General features: G+C 34.2%; 2 protein-coding genes across 4 annotated transcripts in view; one reads left to right on the top strand and one right to left on the bottom strand.

Moving 5' to 3' along the window:
• The window catches only part of LOC108968640 (5'-AMP-activated protein kinase subunit gamma-1), a 197,356-nt gene that overhangs the window by 13,987 nt on the left and 164,051 nt on the right, over positions 1–19,318 (top strand). For 2 of the 3 annotated variants that reach the window (XM_018932770.1, XM_018932769.1), the window contains exon 1: positions 3,140–3,668. The exons of the other annotated variant lie outside the window; for it this stretch is intronic. The gene's annotated coding sequence lies outside the window, so the exon portion shown is untranslated. Of the gene's footprint in view, positions 1–3,139; positions 3,669–19,318 lie in introns of those variants that run through there. 3 annotated transcript variants of the gene reach the window in all.
• Positions 13,262–15,373, bottom strand: LOC108968641 (protein artichoke). The gene has a single exon (XM_018932777.1). It carries the CDS (start codon positions 15,145–15,147, stop codon positions 13,333–13,335), a length of 1,815 nt encoding a protein of 604 aa, XP_018788322.1. The 5' UTR covers positions 15,148–15,373; the 3' UTR covers positions 13,262–13,332.

The following is a 19,318-nucleotide window of genomic DNA, read 5'->3' as shown; positions in this document are numbered from 1 at the left end:
TTAAAATAATAATGAGGTCATGATAGAGTTAGTTTTGTTGATTTTCTAATAAACTCAGTGAAATATAATATAAAAAAAAAAAAAATTGTACAATAAAAGAAAAATAAAATTATATAAAAGTGGCTGAAGTTCATATATTTGTAATTAAATAAATTGAATTATGGTGTGTAAAATTTAAAAATATTTATGTTAAATTAAAAAATATTAAATTAATTTATATAAATATGATACTTCTAATTTTACAAAATAAAAGTTATTATTTTATATATTTCTATTTAAATAATAAATGCTGCTATTTGAAAATATCGCCTCTATAACTTTTTAAAAAATTAAATTATGACGATATATAATATAAATTAATTAATTTAATAACTTATAATTTGAAAGTGTTTATGTAAAATTAAATAATAATAAATTAATTCATATAATTATGATACCCATGTTATAATAAACATACGCACATTCATATGTATGTATGTATATGAAAAAAGTTTTTTTTAACATATTATTTAATTCGCACTCGGCAAAACTCAATTGCTTCTAAGAACACTGATGGGGTGAAAGTTCTCAGCAGGATGTAAGTCCGGCTCCGTTTCATTGGCGTAAAACCGACTTTCTGATTATAATATAAAAAAACTATTTGTTGTATATACTGATTTGTGGAACTGGTTAAAATTATGAAAAAAAATATTTTTTTATAAGTTTGTATACACATACTATGTAAGTATGCATATATCACCCTTGATTTTTGTGTTCTGAATGTTTATACAGCGAAGTCAATAAAGTAATAACTTAAAATCAAATCTTGTGACTGGAAAATAAATTCAAAATGTGCAAAAATAAAGAAAATTTGTTTGAAGTGTATACGAAAAATTACAATAATTAATTGGGTATATTGTAAAAAAATATTAAGGCTTTAAAACTCGATATACATACACTTGCCAGTGTGTAAATTTAATAACTAAAAATTGTAATTTATGTAAATATGTATGTATGTAGAAATAATTTTATAATAAATGTATATATAAAATAAATAAAAAATAAAATTAAATAACATATATTTTCTATAAATTCCTAGAAAATATTTATATAATATTATACAAATAAATCTAATTTTGGTGGTGACTTTTGCGTTACCATTTAGACAACATTTTAAAACCTAATTAATTTGTAGTATAGAATTCATAATTTCCTTGAAAAAGTGTTGTTGAAAAGTAACATATTATAATAATAAAAAAGAAAGTAAAAATTTAACATTTAACAATTAAACATTATAAAACTACTCAATATTGAAAAGAAACTTTGCAAAAACAACTAAATAACGTGGCAAAACAACCAGTTAAGCGAACACAAGAAAAATAAAAAAGTATTCCAAAAGAAATCAAAGCCATTAACGGCAAACAGCTGTTTTTTGTGTCAGTGGTGGCTCAAAGTCATCACCCCACCGTCCAACCGGCCTACATAACAAGCAGCTCAAGCGAATAACGAACGAACGCTACATTGATAGGCGCACTGGGCGAAATGAAACGAACACAAAACAAATGCAACGAGTCAAATGAGTGCGTATAATTCAAACAAAAATAAAAAATAAAAAAATAATAATAATAAAAATAATTTTTTTGTGTATGCAAAATAAAATAACTGTGGAATTAATTGTTCAATAGAAAATAAGAAAAGAAAGACAAGAGATTAACTAAAATGAAGGCATAACGTGCGTTATATACATACATATGTATGTGTATGTATGTGTGTATGACTACATTTTATATATCAGTGACTGCTGTAATAATGTAAACAAAAGTTAAACAAAAGAAAGGAAATGCAGCGTTGTGACAACTGCAGGAGTTACAAATATGTCATATAGTGGTGGAAATATCAGATAATAAACATACATACATACATTGATAAATAGAAATATTGTACAAAAGTGCATGGAATTTGCGACGCACAGCGCATATTAACTGTATTACCTAGGAGAGCAAATAAAACAATTGTAAATGTGTGTGTGTGAAATGATATAAAGTCAAATGAAATGAAACGAAATATCGTGTTCCCTGACTTCGCTGATCACTACAACGACGTCACTAGCGACAATGATTGTTCATATGTATATGGCACATGTGTACCTATGCATCTATATACTTAAGTACATACCACAATTCTATGTTCTACATTTGGAAGCAACTCACCTTTGTTTTTCTCTTTGTATGTTTCTGTTTATAATATTGTTTTCATATTTGTTGCCTTGTTTGTATGTAGCATTATTTTTTTCCTTTTCCTTTCTTTCCGTTTATACTATTTACACATTATTTTGTTTGCTGCGCAAAGCCTTTTACAAATTTTCCACAAAGTCGTCATGCTCTGCGTAGCTCCTCGTACACATGTTTTCTCTCTCGCTCTCTCGTTCACAAGCGGCGCTTTGTTTACATCATGTTTGTGCGCTACCCGGTCGCGCACTGCTGCTGATAAGATATAATGACCTCCTTATGTTGCTTTTCGGTGAAGAAATATTTGTTAGACATCTGAAGAGCTGATTTGTTAAAGTTTTTGTGTGTGATTTTTGCCTTACTCCGCGCCACTCCCAGCTGCGATTGTCCATTGGCAAAATTAAATAAATAAATCAAATTGTAGTGCAACAACTTTTCACACTATATTGTGTAATTATTTGAAATTTCATTTTTTAGTTAATTTAGAAATGTGTGAATGTCGAAAAAAAACGATACATGTTTGAAATTAATACGAAAATAAACGAAGCTTGAAAATAATTCAAAAAAAAGCAAAGAAACAGCGCATATTTTGTTTCAGTGTAACTCGAAGTGTGAATTTTGTGTAAAATAATACCAAGTTCGACATGCAAAAGCGCTGCAAAATAAAATGAAAAAGTTCAAAATTAGTGAAAAAATAAAAACGACCTGCAAATAAACAATATAATTTACACGAACAACGCAAAGGTTTGAATAATTAAAATTTTTTTCGTTGTTTGCTATTGTTTACTAAGTGTCACTGTAAAAACAAAAATGCCAGCTTATTGAAAAGCCGGAGCAGAAAAAAAAAAATTGCAAAATAAAAGCAAATTAAACAAATGGAAATTTTTAAAGAGTTCTTAAAATAAAATATTGAAAAAAATATAAACAAATACAAAACAGTGTTTTAAAAAATTTGTAAAAATTACGAGAGCTTTTAAAAGTGCTGCAGGTATATTAAAGCATAAAAAATAAATAAGCACTGCGTTGGTCTGAAAGTTTATGTAACGAAAAAATCTCAATTTCCGCAAAAAAATCAAAATTTCCACAATAACCGGGTGGTAAAACCTCCAAAAAACGTGCCACTCATAGAAAAATCATTTACACAGTTTATTGACACGCTTCCACAATTTTCTGTGTTACATTTTCCCACAGTGTTTATGTGTTGTGTCTACGCGTGAACGCCTAAAAGCTATATATACGCTACATATTTTCGATTTCTTTGTTATTGTGTTGCATTGTGCATTTTATATTGAAACATTCGTACCAATATACATACTTGTGCATCAATATCAATATATTTTCGACTACGTTTGTTTTTGTGCATAAACTCGAGCAGTGTTTCGTATTGACGTCTACAATTTACCACATCGGCGTAAAAATACACCCTTTATTTTTTACACAGAAAAACATACAACAAAATAGGTGCGTATATAACACTTTTTTATTTATCAAATTTCATTATTTTTTATCTGTCGTGAAATATGCTACTCTTCGATTGTGTTGATATGACTTGGGGTTAATTTGTTTCACGCCGAAATTATTTATCTTATCACAAAAGCACTCTGGTATTTATCTTAAATTGTTGTGCGGGGAAAAAGTGTATGCGTAGGGATTTTATTATGATTTTGTGTTGTCAAAATTGTCGAGTTATCTAATGTAGCAGTTTTAAACAAATAAATATTTTTCGAGTCTACCGTGTGTGTTGCGTTGTCAAACACCATACAGGGTAATGAAAAATAATCGACACTGTTCGAATGTCAGTCTGTATGGCTTTTTTACACTATTCCATGTGATGTACACCAACAAAGGTATATTCGTAAACAATTTCATGAACTTATATCTATTATATTAATATATTCAAAACATTTACAGGCGTGAATTTGCATTCAAACCGATAAACCGAGCGAAAGGCAAACAAGGTTGCATTAAGCTTTACATTAGAAATCGTGTTTTAGTTAAAACCTTAACTTTGAACTTGGACGTAGAAAAAAAAACTGTAAATTGGATTTTTGGCACAAATGAAAATTACAGTGAAAATTTCGTAATATTTTTTTTTTAAATGTTTAAAATCGAAAAAAAAATCCTTCGTCCAAGTCTTCAAGAACTGTATCTCAAAAACCTGTGTAAAATTTCTTGAAGATCGGTTGAGAAGCGCTCGAGAAATCTTGCCAACCGACTTCAAAAACCCAGTTTCGAGAAAAACGCGTTTAAAGACGGCGCACTTAGCCTGGTTAGACACGAACGCACAAGTTCGCAAATCTGTATCTCCGAAACTATTACTAGGATCAACTTGAAAATTTAGTACAATTAAGATAAGACAATTTTTGAAACCCGTGGTCTCATGTTACCCCTTAAATTAACCGCGGAATTGTATAAAACTCGTATAATATAGATATTCGGGTTAAATTTACTGGTCCATTAAACGAATATCCCGTTAATATTTGTATTTTTTATAGTATTTATAAGTTTTTTCTTTAGAAATATATCGTTGTGAGATCAACTTATTTTTATAAAAAAAAGTTGGTAAGATAATCATTTCTAGGTTTGTTTAGTAAGTGCTGCCGTGTCACAGCTTAGTATTTTGCATTCTTTTGTAAATATTACGGTGTTTGCGAGCGGTTTAGTAGCAGTGAGTTTCTCCAGGCACGTAGGCTTTTAAATTGCGTCAGCATTAAGTTATTAATCTATCCGTATAGTCAGTGTCAAATACGATTTTCGTGACTTTCTCTTGTCAAGCTACTAATTCGTTTCATATATTTATATAATTATAATAACTGAATAAGGCTATAAATAAAATTCAACTTTTTATACCCAGCACAGTTGTTGTTTTAGTGGCACAATTCTGCCGAGTTGAAAGTCCTTTGCTGACCTGACTGTCGTGGGAACGGAATGGATTATTATTTATGGTAACTGTTCAATCTCCGAAGAAATTGTTATATATCACAACTTATTTGTCAGAAGAAAAAAGATATATAAAATATTTTTCTTAAATTTCGAATCGAAATAAATTTAGATTGCCTACTGCTGTTCTTGTTTATCACTACGAGTATATTCCATTTCCGAATTAGAAAGCTGCAGTTGTTGCGACGCAATTTCATGGTGTTAGAACCCATATTGAGAACTCTCAATTGTATGAACAATTAATTGTTTATGTCTTTTGCTATAAATTATATGTATGTAAGTGTCACCAATGTGATTCTCAGCTGTCCTTTGATATTTCAAAATTCTTCATATGTATGTACTATACATGTGTATGTTTTACGAAAAATTCGTTCTGTGTAGCAACCCTGAAGCAAATGTTTGCAAGGGGGTTTTTGTGATGGGTTGTGTTATATGAGTGATCTCCAGACAAAAGGTTATTTGGAAAATGCCTATAATGCCATGTACATTTTTAATGAATATATTTTATTACTTGTAAATGTAGCCTACCTATTTAAAAGGTGCACCACGTACATAATATAATATATGGTGCAAAAGAAATAAAATTCAAGGTTAATGACTTCGGAAACCAATAACTCCTATCACTACTAGATTTTCTTTTTATTTTTTTTAAATTTCTGCTTACGTTAGCGCAAGCGTAGTATGAAATATGCAGTTAGTTTCCTTCTCCATTGCAGATTTATTTCAAAATTAAAAAAAAAAATTTTAACCAAAATGCGAAATGATTACATGTAAAGGGTGATACATACCGAGGTTCCCAACTTTTTTAAAGAAAATACACAAAACTTCAAATTTAATAGGATATGCTTGTCATTCGAAAAACATTCTTTGGCTTTTATTTCTTGAAGATTATTTCTTTCAATTTGCCATCCATCCATTGAGTCCAATTTTCGTTGACTCGTTCGACCATTTCGACTCGTAACTGGCGAATTATATGCGAAATGTGTTGCTCCAAGACATAAATCGAAGCGAGACTGTCTGCATAGACTTTAGACTTCACATATCTCCACAAACAAAAGTCTAACGGTGTGATATCCCGCGATCTTGGTGGCCAAGTGACCGGCCCAAAACATGAAATTATCTGATCGCCGAAGTGTTCTCTCAATAAATTCATTGATTGAAGCGATATATGGGAAGTGAAGCCGACTTGTTGAAACCATATGTTGCCGAGCTCACGATTTAATTTCAGGCATCAAATAGTCGGTTATCATGGCGCGTTAACGAACGCCATTGACGGGTACATTTCCACCGGCATTATTTTTGAAAAAATATAAATCGATGATTCCACCGGCCACAAAACACACCAAACCGTTGCTTTTTCTGGATATAATGACAGTTATTGAGTCTTTTCAGGTTGCTCTTTGTTTCAAATGTGTCAATTTTGTTTGTTTACAAGCCCAGTGAATCACAAATATGCCTCATCGCTACATAAAATTTATCTCGAAAACGTCGAATCTTCTTGAAACTTTTCAAGAACCCATAGAGCGAAGCGATTTAGCTGGGTAAGGTCGAGCGACTTCAGTTCTTGCACAAACTTTATTTTGTACGCTTTCAGTTTAAAACCGCGACGTAGAATGCGCCAAGCCGTTCCATACGCCAGTGCGAGTTGCTGCGAACGGTGCCGAATCGACTTTCCACGGTCATCGGCTGCTATATAGTATTTTCTTCACTGTGTGCTAGACGTGGTATATTCGGTCGAATATTATCCAATAATGATTGCTGGGTCTCAAGATTCGTGATGGTGTTGCGAAAAGAAGTGTCAGTGCGCCGATTATGTTGACTATAAGTTGAGTAAAGCGCGCGAATTTTCGTAATAAATTTGAATGATTAGAAAACATTGTCTAGGCGTAAGTTTTTCCGTGATGCCGACCAAACAATACTGAATAAAAATAACGTAACGAGTCTCGCGGGATCTGTCAAAAAAAGGCTATTGAAAGAAATACCTATAACTGGACCACCCTTTATAATGTTAATTTTTAGCCTTGCCCGATGTTTATTAGAAAGTCAAAGAGCACTACATGCATAAGCGTATACAAACATATACATATGCAAATCATTGAAAGTATTATTAGATAAATGCAAATGTAAATGAGTTATTCAAATGTTGACTTCACTCTCAAGCAATCGCAATGTTCTATATCAAGATATGAAAGCGCTACAAAACAAATACTAGTGAATTGTATGTGTATATAGATATACATATACATACATATATAAGTATATAGTATATTTTTAGTATTACGTATGTCAATACCTTGAAAGCGGAACTTGACTCTTCTTATTTGTGTGCGGCGAAAAGTTTTAAGAACAATACAACAACAAAACAATAAGCTTTTCGAGTGTCAAGCCATTTAAATATGCTAACATGCAAAAATATATTGTACATATGTATGTATGTACAAATGCAGATAACTGTAGTCACAATTTTCTTCAGATGCGTAATTACCCTTACTTTATCTACATGTATACACTTACTGCTCGTCAACCGATAAATCGATTGTTGATAAAAAGAAAAAAACTAAAATCATTTGAAATTGAATTTGCAGGCATTGAAAGCATACAATTCAGTTGATTGGTATCACGTGGTGTCTTTGAGTGCCGATCGAATATGTCAATTCCAAAGATTCCTCTACTTTGAGATCAATTGCAGCTCATATGTGATTAAAGCTTCAATTTCTAAGGATTCGACATGTTATATAATTTAAAATATAAGTTTTACTTCTTCAAAACGCGGACGGGTGTTCTGCGATCGGCTATTCACACCGTCAACAGTTAATTAACGCTCGATAGTGCACAACAAGCGCTGGATTTCAGCCCTACATACTCGTGTACTATTATTTACTTTTACAATTATAGTTGTTATTCTCGAATAATTTGTACTAATTGATGCTTATCAAATACAAAGCGAGCGGAATTTTTTTTTTTACACTGACAATTGGCAGCTTGGTTGGCGTTTCCGTAATTGAATTGATAAAATGTATAATCAGAGTGATCACATATTCATTCATATTTAGGAAAATATAAAGAAAAAAATCTTAAAGTACAGAGAAATTGATTAATTAAAATGTAGAAAGTGTAGCGGTAGCGTAAACGCACCATTTTAGATCCAGCGCTAGTCACTCGTGCAGGCTATTGCGTCAATCTGTTCATAGCCTTAGCATCGCTAGAAATGTTTTCGTATAAAAACTTGTTTGATTTTCATAATTAAATCTACTGTTATAATAATCACAATTCGTAGATAAATACTTTTTATCGCTTATATTGTTTGTTTGTATATTGTTTAAATGAAGTGCAGTAATTTCTTGGCTTAAGTGTTTTTTAATTGCTTCCCCATTAGTCTTTTTCTCCTGTAGTAATAGAAGAAAAAACCGATTCGGGCAGGCTAGTAAAGGCAATCAATAGTCTTATGTGGAAGCAAATACTTAAAATTAAAATTAAAATAATGTTACTAAGAGCTAGTACAAGCAAGTAAGCCGTCTGGGTGATATTTATTGCCGCCACTAGTCGATATAAAAAAAATAAAAATTTGAGCACCACTCTCTTACTATCCCACTTACTGACTTACTATAACTCTAATTGAATGATTGTCAAACAAATTTTCTGCATTTATTGATATATGAGGGCACACCTATTTTCACCATAATTTGATATTTTTGTCTTGGTGTTGATGGTATTTGAACAATGTTTCAGTTTCTAATATTGATATACACATTCAATTTATAGCTTACGAGCGATTATTTGAAAAACCGATTTTATTCACGCAACAAATCTTTTAGAATCTCTGAAATTGTGTTTTTTTTTCTATAAAAATATGCTATAATGCGTTATTTTAAAATTAAACGTTTTGAAATATATATTTTTTTTTTATAATTCTAGCTAAAAAAAGGCCTTTTACTCTCGAATCGAATATACATGTATGTATATTACTTCTTCTTCTTCCTTATTGGCGTAGACACCGCTTACGCGGTTATAACCGAGTTTACAACAACGCGCCAGTCGTTTCTTCTTTTCGCAACGGAATGTAGATCTTCTTTCTCTTCCTCTGTTTCTCCCGGTGAGTACTGTAGAGTTGAAGCGTTTTCATCCATTCGGATGGCATGACCTAGTCAGCGTGGTCGCTATTTCTAAATTCGCTGAACTATGTCAATGTCGTCGTATAACTCATACTCGTTTCATCGAATGCGATATTCGCCATTGCAAAGCGCAAAACACCCATAAATCTTCCGCCGAACATTTCTCTCTAAAATTGGTAACATCGACACATCAGCTGCTGTCATCGTCCATGCCTCTGCACCATATAGCTGGGCGGGAATAATGAGTGACTTATAGAGTTTGATCTTTGTTCGTCAAGAGAGGACTTAACTTCTCAATTGCCTACTCAGTTCGAAGTACTTGTTATATATTTCTGGCTTAATAATGAAAATAGGAATATTTCTCAACGAAAATGGTTTTATTGTTTTTCAAAATATTCTCCATTAAGATTTATACGCTTTTGGAATGCGCTCAAACCAATTTTCGTAGCACTTTTTCCACTCCGATTGAGACACCTCCAAAACATGGTTTTTGAATGCTTCAACAGCATCTTCTGGCGACGAAAATCGTTGACCACGCATTCATTTCTTGATCTGTGGGAATAAAAAGAAGTCATTTTGTGCCAAGTGAGGGCTGTACGGCAGATGATCCACATCCAGTTTTGCCGAAGAAACAGGCGACCATTTGCTTCGAAGTGCTTCTTTTACGAACAACTTTCGTTGGATTTGGCTCGTCTTGGAAGACCCACACGGTCGATTGCTGTTTTGTTTCGGGCTCATACGCATAGATCCATGATTCGTCACCTGTGACGATCTTATAAACGTCTGTTGAAGCACCGCGATCGTATTTTTTCAGCATTTCTTTACACCAATCCACACGAGCAGTTTTTTGAGCGATTGTCAAATTGTGCGGTATCGAGAAAAAACCTTTTTTACGGCCAGGTGCTCATGCAATATCGATTGTATGCTGGTGGAAGAAATGCATAGGCATGCCTCTATCTGAAGGTATGTTACATAACGGTCTTGCATTATCAGTTGCATTTGGACGACCTTCAATGAATTCGTCTTTGAGCGAGCGTCGCCCACGATTGAATTCGTTGTACCAGTTTTTCACAGTGCTATAGGATGGTGCTTCATAGTCATACAAAGATTTTAGTTCATCGATGCACTGTTGTCGTGATAATCCACGTCGAAAGTTGTGAAAAATGATCACACGAAAATGTTCACGAGTTAATTCCATTTTTTGGCCGAGATAAATTTTTTAATTCCCTGTAAATAAAACAATTCACGATTAAATGACAAAACGTTCTGAGTGATGTTATGCTAAAAAATGTCAAACTCTCCAATGGATTGCACCTGGCAACACTTAGTGTAGCTAAGTCGCGAGTGCAACGACTATTTGTTTGATGACAGGAGATACTTCGTCTCGCAATAGTTCTATAGCAGAAACATTTGCTTTGCTGTCTTATTTGGTCAGGAGAAAACAGAACTAACGACACGGATGTGTCTTTTAGTTTTTTTTCAGCTCTCCATTCAAATTATTTTCTCCTGGATTCGATTGAAGAAGTCACACGATGAGGAGTCGCCTTTTCTGAAAGCTCGTTTTGTATCAAACGGCTCGGAGAGATCCTTCCCGTTGCTGACGGAGCTTTTGGTGATGGCTCAATGTCAGAGGACAGATTGGACAGAGCACACTAAAATTCCAATCGTCGAGGCATGCTTTCGTTCCACCATGTCTGTCCGCTCCATCGTCATCGATTGAGGAATCGGGTTCACCATCTCCTGGTGTTATGTTTTTACTGCCATTCAGCAGGTTGGGGAAGTGCTCACTCCATAATTTTAGTGTGCTGCGCATCAGTCACTAGATCACCAACGGGGGTTCTATAAGAGTATACTCCGGTCTTGAAACCTTCTGTTAGCAGCCACCTCTTTTCGGAGAAATTTCGAGCATTACCGCTTCGTACTCACGAATTTCGATATCACTCGTTTTTTTGTCTGCAAATGCGTCTCGCTTCCTTTTTCAACTCTCGGCTTTTATCACATCAGTCACGTGTTTTAGCCGATGGTTAGGTTGCGAAGTTTTAAGTTATTAGGTTTACGAAAAAATTGTAGTAAACATTTTGTTAAGGCACATACAATTTCCTACACAAATTGTTTCAAGTAGTTGAAGAGAGATATACATTTTTCTATCTGATAATTAGAATAGAATAGAAAACTGCAAGGCTATAATTAAAAGCTCTGAAAGAATTGAATAGGCTTTGCAAGTGTCTATCAACCAATTTTTCAAAATACCAAACGAGGAAAAAAATTAGTTTTTTTTTACCCACCCTAATATATTTATATTTGTATAATATTTTTTAAATCAGATTTCAGTCAAATATTTGACCAGATATGCTTTTACTACACTTTCAGCTGTGAATACTCGATCAAATGGCATACATATTTACATTATGTATAGTATACAGTGTATGCATAATATTTGTATTTTTTTTTTCAAAACTTTTAGGCATCGGAACGCACTTATTTGCAATAAAAATTATCCGAAAAACATATGCAAATGATTCTCTAACCAATTTTTGCCACTTTTTGGCAACCAAAAATATTATATGTATTTGCTTCTGCTAAAAATAGGTGCTGTTTGTAAAAAACACTTAAATTTGTCATATTTGTATGATAAATGTTTCTGCAAGCGTCATACATGGCTTTTAATCTTTTTTTGTTGTTTGTTTTCCTAATAGAACACTTTGAAAAAATATGTGAAATTGCCAAAAAAAAATGGATATCACAGTGATCACAGTGATATCACATAAATCAAAAAATTATACATAATTATAAGTGCTTTACAACTTCCGTTGATGGACAATGGTTTGTGTGTTTTAGGGTTTTGAAAATTGAGTGTTTGTCTCCCATGGAACTATGTATGTTGGCTTTTCATCGCAAACCAATTTTCAACTAATGCTGTAGTATTTCAGCGTTTCGTTGAGCTTTATTTTTGGTATTGAATTAAATTTGCCATAATTCGTATTTTTGAGTAAATTTCTATTAGGTTTTCATTGATAAAAATCGATATTTATTTTCGTATATACTTCGCAAATATATTAGTTTATTTCAAATAATATGTTTTCTAATTTCAAGCGTTTCATACATGGATACTAGACTCGAAAAAGTCGAGCTATTCACGTGAATGCGTTTTTCCAATCTATGAAAGCGTTTTCAAAGCTGGAGTGTTAATTTCTGTCTCTTGATTCGCTGAAATATGTATGCCAATGTTGCCGTATATTTCTTGCTCATCTTTCCATTGACTGCGGTGTTCGGCGTTGCCAATGCGCAAAGGATGAAAATCTTCCGCAAAGCCTTTCTCTTTAAAACTCGTAACGTCGGCTCCACAGATAATGTCATGGCCTCCGAAACCTCATAACAGGACGGGAATAATGTGTGACTTATACAGTTTAGTCTTTGTTCGTCGAGAGAGGATTTTACTTCTCATTTGAGTACTCAGTCCGAAGTAGCACCGGTTGGCAAGAGTTATTCTGCGTTGGATTTCGAGGTCGACGGCGTTGTTGTTGGTAAAATGGTTCCAAAATAGACGAAACTATCTAAGACTTCGTAGTTATGACTGTCAAGAGAGACGTGGGACCCAAGTCGCGAGTGCGACGACTCTTTATTTGATGACAGTAAGTATTTCGTCTAGCCTTCGTTCACTAGCAGACCCAATTACTTCGCTTCCTTATACAGTCTGGGGAAAGCAGAGGCCAATGATAACAATATCATCGACATACGCCAGCAGCTGTACACTCTTATAAAAGATTGTGACTTCTCGATTCAGATTTGCAGCTCAAATTATTTTCTCCAGCAATAGATCACACGATAGGGAGTCGCCTTGTCTGAAATCTCGTTGGGTATCGACAGACATCCTTCCCGAAACAAAAGTTGTAAAAGTTTATATTCTATCGAAGTTACATATTTACGCTAAACCAGGAACAAAAACCGTAAAGACCCCAAATTTTTGCTTAAACACATTCAATTTTTATTCATAACCACAAACATACATATATTTTGAAACATAAAAAACGTTTAATGTAAAATCATTTAATTTAGATTGAGATAATGTATACTTAAACCGTGATTGTAACATGCTGAAAGAGCGTAGCATTTATGTTCTCAAAGACACGCAAACGCGCATTCAAGTCCTCGATTTGCTGAAAGGCACGATCGAATTTTTGCTCATAAATGCCCACAATAGCCTTAAGCTCCCTACGAAGGCTCTCCAACTCATGTTCGGGATACTTTTGCAGCTGTGCTAGTGCACCCACAGTATTGGCAATACTGTTGAGTTGAACATTAGTCGTCGTGCCGACGTCTTCCACTTCCTCTGTGTCCTCTATGCGATACATACATGCAATATCGTTGATATATTCACCCGGAAATTCGCTGTCCATCACATCATGACCGTAAGCAATGTTTTGCGGCTTCAGCAACATATCCATAAGTATATTCAAATTGTAGCAGTTCCAATCATTGCCGCGTATATCGAAATTCCGTAACTTCTCCAGATATTTGAAGTTTTGCGGATTGATGTCGCGCAGCTGATTGTAGGAGACATTGAGAAAGCTCAACTCTGGCTGCGCAGCGATCGTCTCGATGGGTAATTGTTGTAAGCCGCAATTGCCGAGATTTAAGCGTTTCAAAGCGCCCGCCAACCAAGGCGTCGGCAGTGTGCGCAAGTTTGGATTGTCACACAGGTCGAGTACTTGCAGCTCGGTGGCGCGCGTCAGCGAGGCCACCTGTTCCAGCGAATTGTTGCGCAGTGTCAACGTTCTTAAAATCTCCGGCTGTGCAAAGTACAACTCCTGTATTTGATTGTAACTGAGATCGACGTTGCGTACAGAACCGTAAATGTTGACACGCGTGAGCGCACAATTGGCGGCGATCAAATTCTGCAATTGCAACATCAACACAAGTGTGCGCAATTCGGGATTATTTCCAATATCCAAAATAATAAACTTTGATTGACGTCGGAAAGTGTGGTCATCAATATGCTTGAGCTGATTATCGCGCATCGAGAGTATTAATAAATTCACATTGTTGCTGAAGAGTTGATTGTTAAGTGTGTGTATGCGATTATTGTCCAAACGTAACTCCTCCAAAGCGGTCAGCTCAGCGAACAGTCCCTTTGGTAGTTGTGTCAGGCGATTATTACTCATATCCAAATAACGCAACGACGTCAAACCGTCAAAACTATCGCTATCCAATTGTAGCAAGCGATTCGAATCCAGAAAGAGATATTGTAGATTGCTCGCATATTTGAATGTGCTGTCGGTAATCACTTGCAGGCGATTATTAGAGAGCAATAGTATGCGTAGATTTTGTGCCATTAGAAAACACTCCCACGTCAGCACTTCTATGGAACAGTTACGCATATCCAACTCCTTAATGCTCACCGCATAGAACAGATGTAATGGAAAGCGCGCGAATGTCGAATTCTCAAAGATCAGCGTATCATAGTTGCGCGCATTCACAATATCATAGGTGGTATCCTCCTTATTAATACGTACCTCGGTTTTAATATCGAAGAAGGCCACCTCATCCAGTTTGTCATAGTGAAAATTGTAGCAATAGCTCTCGAGACATTTCTCATCCATACTCTTGATGTTGCGCAGTTGCGGTCGCGCGTCATCAAAATTGTTTGTAACCTCAAAATTATTCAAGAGTTGTGTCGTGCTTATTGTAGTCGTCATCGGCTCAGCAGCGTTGGTGGGTGTGTTATCATCCGTTTCGAACGATTGCAGGCTCAGCTCTATGTGGTCTTCTTCACCTGTGTCGGTGTTGAAGTCTGCGCCTTCATATTCCACGCTTTGTGCTGCACTCGGTGCGTATACGAAAAGTGCCAAAAATAGAAGCGTACGAGCGTATTCGTGTTTCAAAAGCATGTTTCGAGCAGCGGCGCTTGAACTTGGTTTGGAATGATGTTGTTTTAATTTGTCTTTTTTTTTCAGTTCTTTGTTTATATATTTTGTGCTGAAAATTCGACTTCCGCGACGTTAAACGGTCTTATTTCGCAGCCCTTGTTGTCTTTGTGTGTCGTGTTGAATGTTTCTTCGATTTTAGCAATTTGCTCCGTATTCGCCGACAGTCGGCTTTTGACTGATCTCATTAATGCAATCATATATTTCGTGCTAAAATTTGCGCTATAATTTCGCCGATGTGCTCAATGTGTGTGCCTGTACACTAAATAATTGTGTTGTATATTCCATTTCAATGATATTTTATTAAAATTATTATTATTTTGCTTTGCGCCTTTTATAAATAGTAAAAAACAAAAATTGTCAGAATAATGAATAAATATGATTTGCAAATTGTACACAATTGTTGGTTTTGTTGTTGTGCCGCCACTCAATAGATCATCATTCGGCTTTATATTTATTTATACCTGACCTTTACAGTTCTCATCGCAGCATTTGCGATTTTTTGATATTTATTATTATTATTATTTTTTTTTTTTTGAATATTTTCCGTATAAATAATAGGGCTTCGTATTATTTTCGCCTTTGTTGTTATTGTTTCGCCTTAAACGAAAATTGCTCTCGTGCTTTACTCTATGGTTATCTGGTTTTTACAAGTTTTGTACTACACCTTCTCATATACCTTGGTACGAGGCCACCCAATGAAAACGCTATATAGAAAATAATAATAACGTCATCCAAACATCACACGTTCCCGCTCGAGACACGAGTATTACACGTAGTTTTATAGCTTACATTATTGTGCTATATAGTACAGAATAGCGTTCGTAGAGCTTGGTGCGTTGAATTCGTTGCTTGTGCAGCTAATTCTAATAACATTTGCTCTGATAATAACCGTGAAGCGATTAAAATAGCTACGCTTGAGTAAATTTAGCTGCCGTATAGTCTAATAATCTTTATCTGATATTATTTTGCAATTGCAATGTGTCATTATAATAACTTTTGTAGAGCATTCTGTTCTACAAACATTTTCAGTGGAATTCTCTCTTATATAAATTCAATATATTACATGAGCAATCGGTCATTTTGATTTGATATTCACCCGAAATCTCGTTCTTCCTTATTCAATTAGGACGGCTGTCACTGCGGCAATGTGAGCCACGGTTTTACAATATCGTCTTTACACCATATAAAGCAGCCAATGTATTGTTCACCCTCTCCTTAACATTGGGTTTCCATGACAACTTTCTATCGAAGATGAGGTGCCAATATTTCAAAGTTTCAAGAGCGTGATGTCGAGAGCCCTGCAACAAGAGATACACCCGTGGATTCTTTCCTCCTGGTAAATAAAACGACGATATCCAGGCATTTTCTTTCAACCACAAGAGCATTATCATCTGCATTAGCTATCACCCGACAGCCTCGTTCCTTGAGTTCTTTCAATAGGTCGTTTACCACAAAGACTTAAGGAGGGGTGCTTCTATTGACCATTCGAAGTGCTCGCGCATTACACCACTCCGCCACGACAGTTCTGTTGCAGAGAAGAAGAATGTTAATGGGGAATGTTTATTTAGGATATTCGAAAGAATTTTTTGATGGATTTTTTTTTTGATGATTATCTCTTTCAAATGTTAGCCCGCGGCTACGTCACAGATGATCCAATTTTCTTTGACTTTACATACTCCCACAGGAAAAAGACTAACAGTGTGATAACACGGGATCTTAGTGGCCCATTTACCGGCCTACAACGTAAAATTTGGCTCAAAAACGTCGTCGTCGGATCTTCTTGGAACTTTGCAAGAGCCCACAGAGCGAAGCGAGCGGCTTCAGTTTTTGCACAAACTGTATTTTGCACGCTTTCAATTTGAGATCTCGACGTAAAATGCGCCATGTCGTTTCATATGTCAGTCCGAGTTGCTGCGAACGGCACCGAATCGACTATCCATGGTCTTCATGTACACTCTCAGTTACCGCTGCTCCATTTTCTTCACTGCGTGCTGGACGTGGTCTATGCGGTCGAATATTACTGAATAATGAATGCTGGGCCTCAAGATGGGTGATGGTGTTGTGAATAGTACGCTCGGTAGATCGATTATGTTGACCATAAGTCGAGCAAAGCACGCGAAACTCATTTTTTACAAAACGAGAATATTATATACAAGTTGAACGATTTCAAAACGATGTTCAGGCGGAAGTCATTCCATGATGAAATGGCAAGTAGTTTCCCGAACATAATGCCTAGATTATCTCGAAAACAACTGAGTCACTTCCAAATAAAAATATAAAAAAAAAAAAATAAAAAATTGGTGCCACTACGACAAGTTATTTGACTGGTTATATCGATATATCCCTTTTTAGAAGAGATTCATCCAATAAAAATATATTAACCGCTTTTATGGTAGCAAGATGTCAATGTGTTCTATAATGCATTACTTACATTCTTATAATGAAATCACCGAAAGATTATCTCGACAACAAACTTTTAAACACCGAAACTTTTTATACACTTAGTAATTATCTTTTTACTTGTAAACGAAATTTATAGTTTAGTTTACTTCAAAAATATTTACATCTGTATATAATACTGTAGAATTATGCTAAAAAATTGTTTGAACTTCAATATTATAGTTATTGCATTAAATTATACTTTCTTCGTAATATCGCATTAGCTACTTGAGGGGGAATTATTTTTTAAGCTCACAGTAAAGTTATACCAAATTAATATGCAATGCTGATAATAAATCAAACGAGAATACTTAGAAATCGTTAATGAATTTATATGTAGATGTGTGGAAATACACATATCAATATAATCAATCAACAAATATAATGTCACTCACTCTCGTACTTAACTGGTACTTAACTGATTTGAATGCGAAAAAATATGAAAAAATTAGCGATAATAGCAACTGATAATGAAAGTAAGCAAAGTAATAAAATACTAAGAAAACATTGAAAAACACATTGTGACTGATGAATTGTTGTCAAAAAAGCCAACAAAAAAAAAAACAAAATTTGTTCTGATAAAAGTCGCAAACACTTTTGGCTGTAAAAGAACATATTTTTTTTTTAATTTCTGTGAATTCAATGCTTGAAAAATATAAAGTAGGAGAATTTTAAGTATTGTAAATGTCATTTTTAATCAATATACACTTTTTTAATATTTTATTTTACAATCCCGAAAGTTTCGAGATCAACTTCGGGATTCCGAAATTTATTTGCAAATAATAACTTATATTTACAAAAAGTAAAAAAAATATGGCTTTATTCTACTTTTATTATTTTGGAGACATTTTAGATGCTTTCGTTGATAAAAACCTCTTTTGGGCTTTCACTGCCTTCACCGTTTTCAGTGCTCATTTTACCACGTCTAAACTTAGCATAACAATCCTTGGAGGTTCATTTCAACCATCATTTTCGTCATCAAATCAAGTTTTTTCTTCAACTGTATTTTTCCTTTCAAAAAGTAATATTTTACCGACACGAGAAATTATTTTTTATAAATTGTTTCACAATAATAAAAGTTGCTGCGCTTAAAATGGTATAATTCCTAAATCAATGATTCGACAGGTGTTACACGACCTCAAAATCAGATGAATTTAATTGGCGGCATCTATGTGTTAGACCGACCTGTTATATTACATGCCATATATTTTAAAAAGCACTGTAAATCCTGAAAATTCTATAGTAATGTTGCCAATGATAATTCTGTTATCATAAAAAAAAAAATATTTTATAACAATAAAAATTAAATTTCGAAAATCTCGAAATTTTCGGGACTCAAATGCATTCGGGATTTTTGGTAAACCTTATTTCAAACTCGTGAATTGACATATAAACATCAATACAATCAATAGTATGACCTTAATTTGATGATTTTTATATTAAAGCGCATTTTTTTTAATTTCGAAATTTTCGGGATTTTAAGTATTTCGTAATTTTGTGTGGGGTATAATTTTATTTTTTATGTCATGTACTTGCATATTGGTTTATTTTTTGTTTTTTATTGCGCTTGTTCTATTTGCCAAAGTGCCTGAGTGTCTGATAAGATTGACAGTTTGTTTTGTCGCTTGTCGGCGATAAGTCCGAAAAATACCACACGTTTCACTAAAAAAACTGCCTAACATTAAAATGTGCT

Source organism: Bactrocera latifrons, unplaced genomic scaffold (genome assembly GCF_001853355.1).
Source record: "Bactrocera latifrons isolate USDA-ARS-PBARC rearing strain unplaced genomic scaffold, ASM185335v1 scaffold_223, whole genome shotgun sequence".
NCBI classification, from domain to species: domain Eukaryota; kingdom Metazoa; phylum Arthropoda; class Insecta; order Diptera; family Tephritidae; genus Bactrocera; species Bactrocera latifrons.
The sequence above is the reverse complement of the archived record's forward strand: the minus strand, read 5'-3'. Positions and strand labels throughout refer to the sequence as shown.

Excerpts from the sequence above, each read along its gene's own strand:
- LOC108968641 (XM_018932777.1), bottom strand. The coding sequence starts at position 15,147 with ATGCTTTTGAAACACGAATACGCTCGTACGCTTCTATTTTTGGCACTT.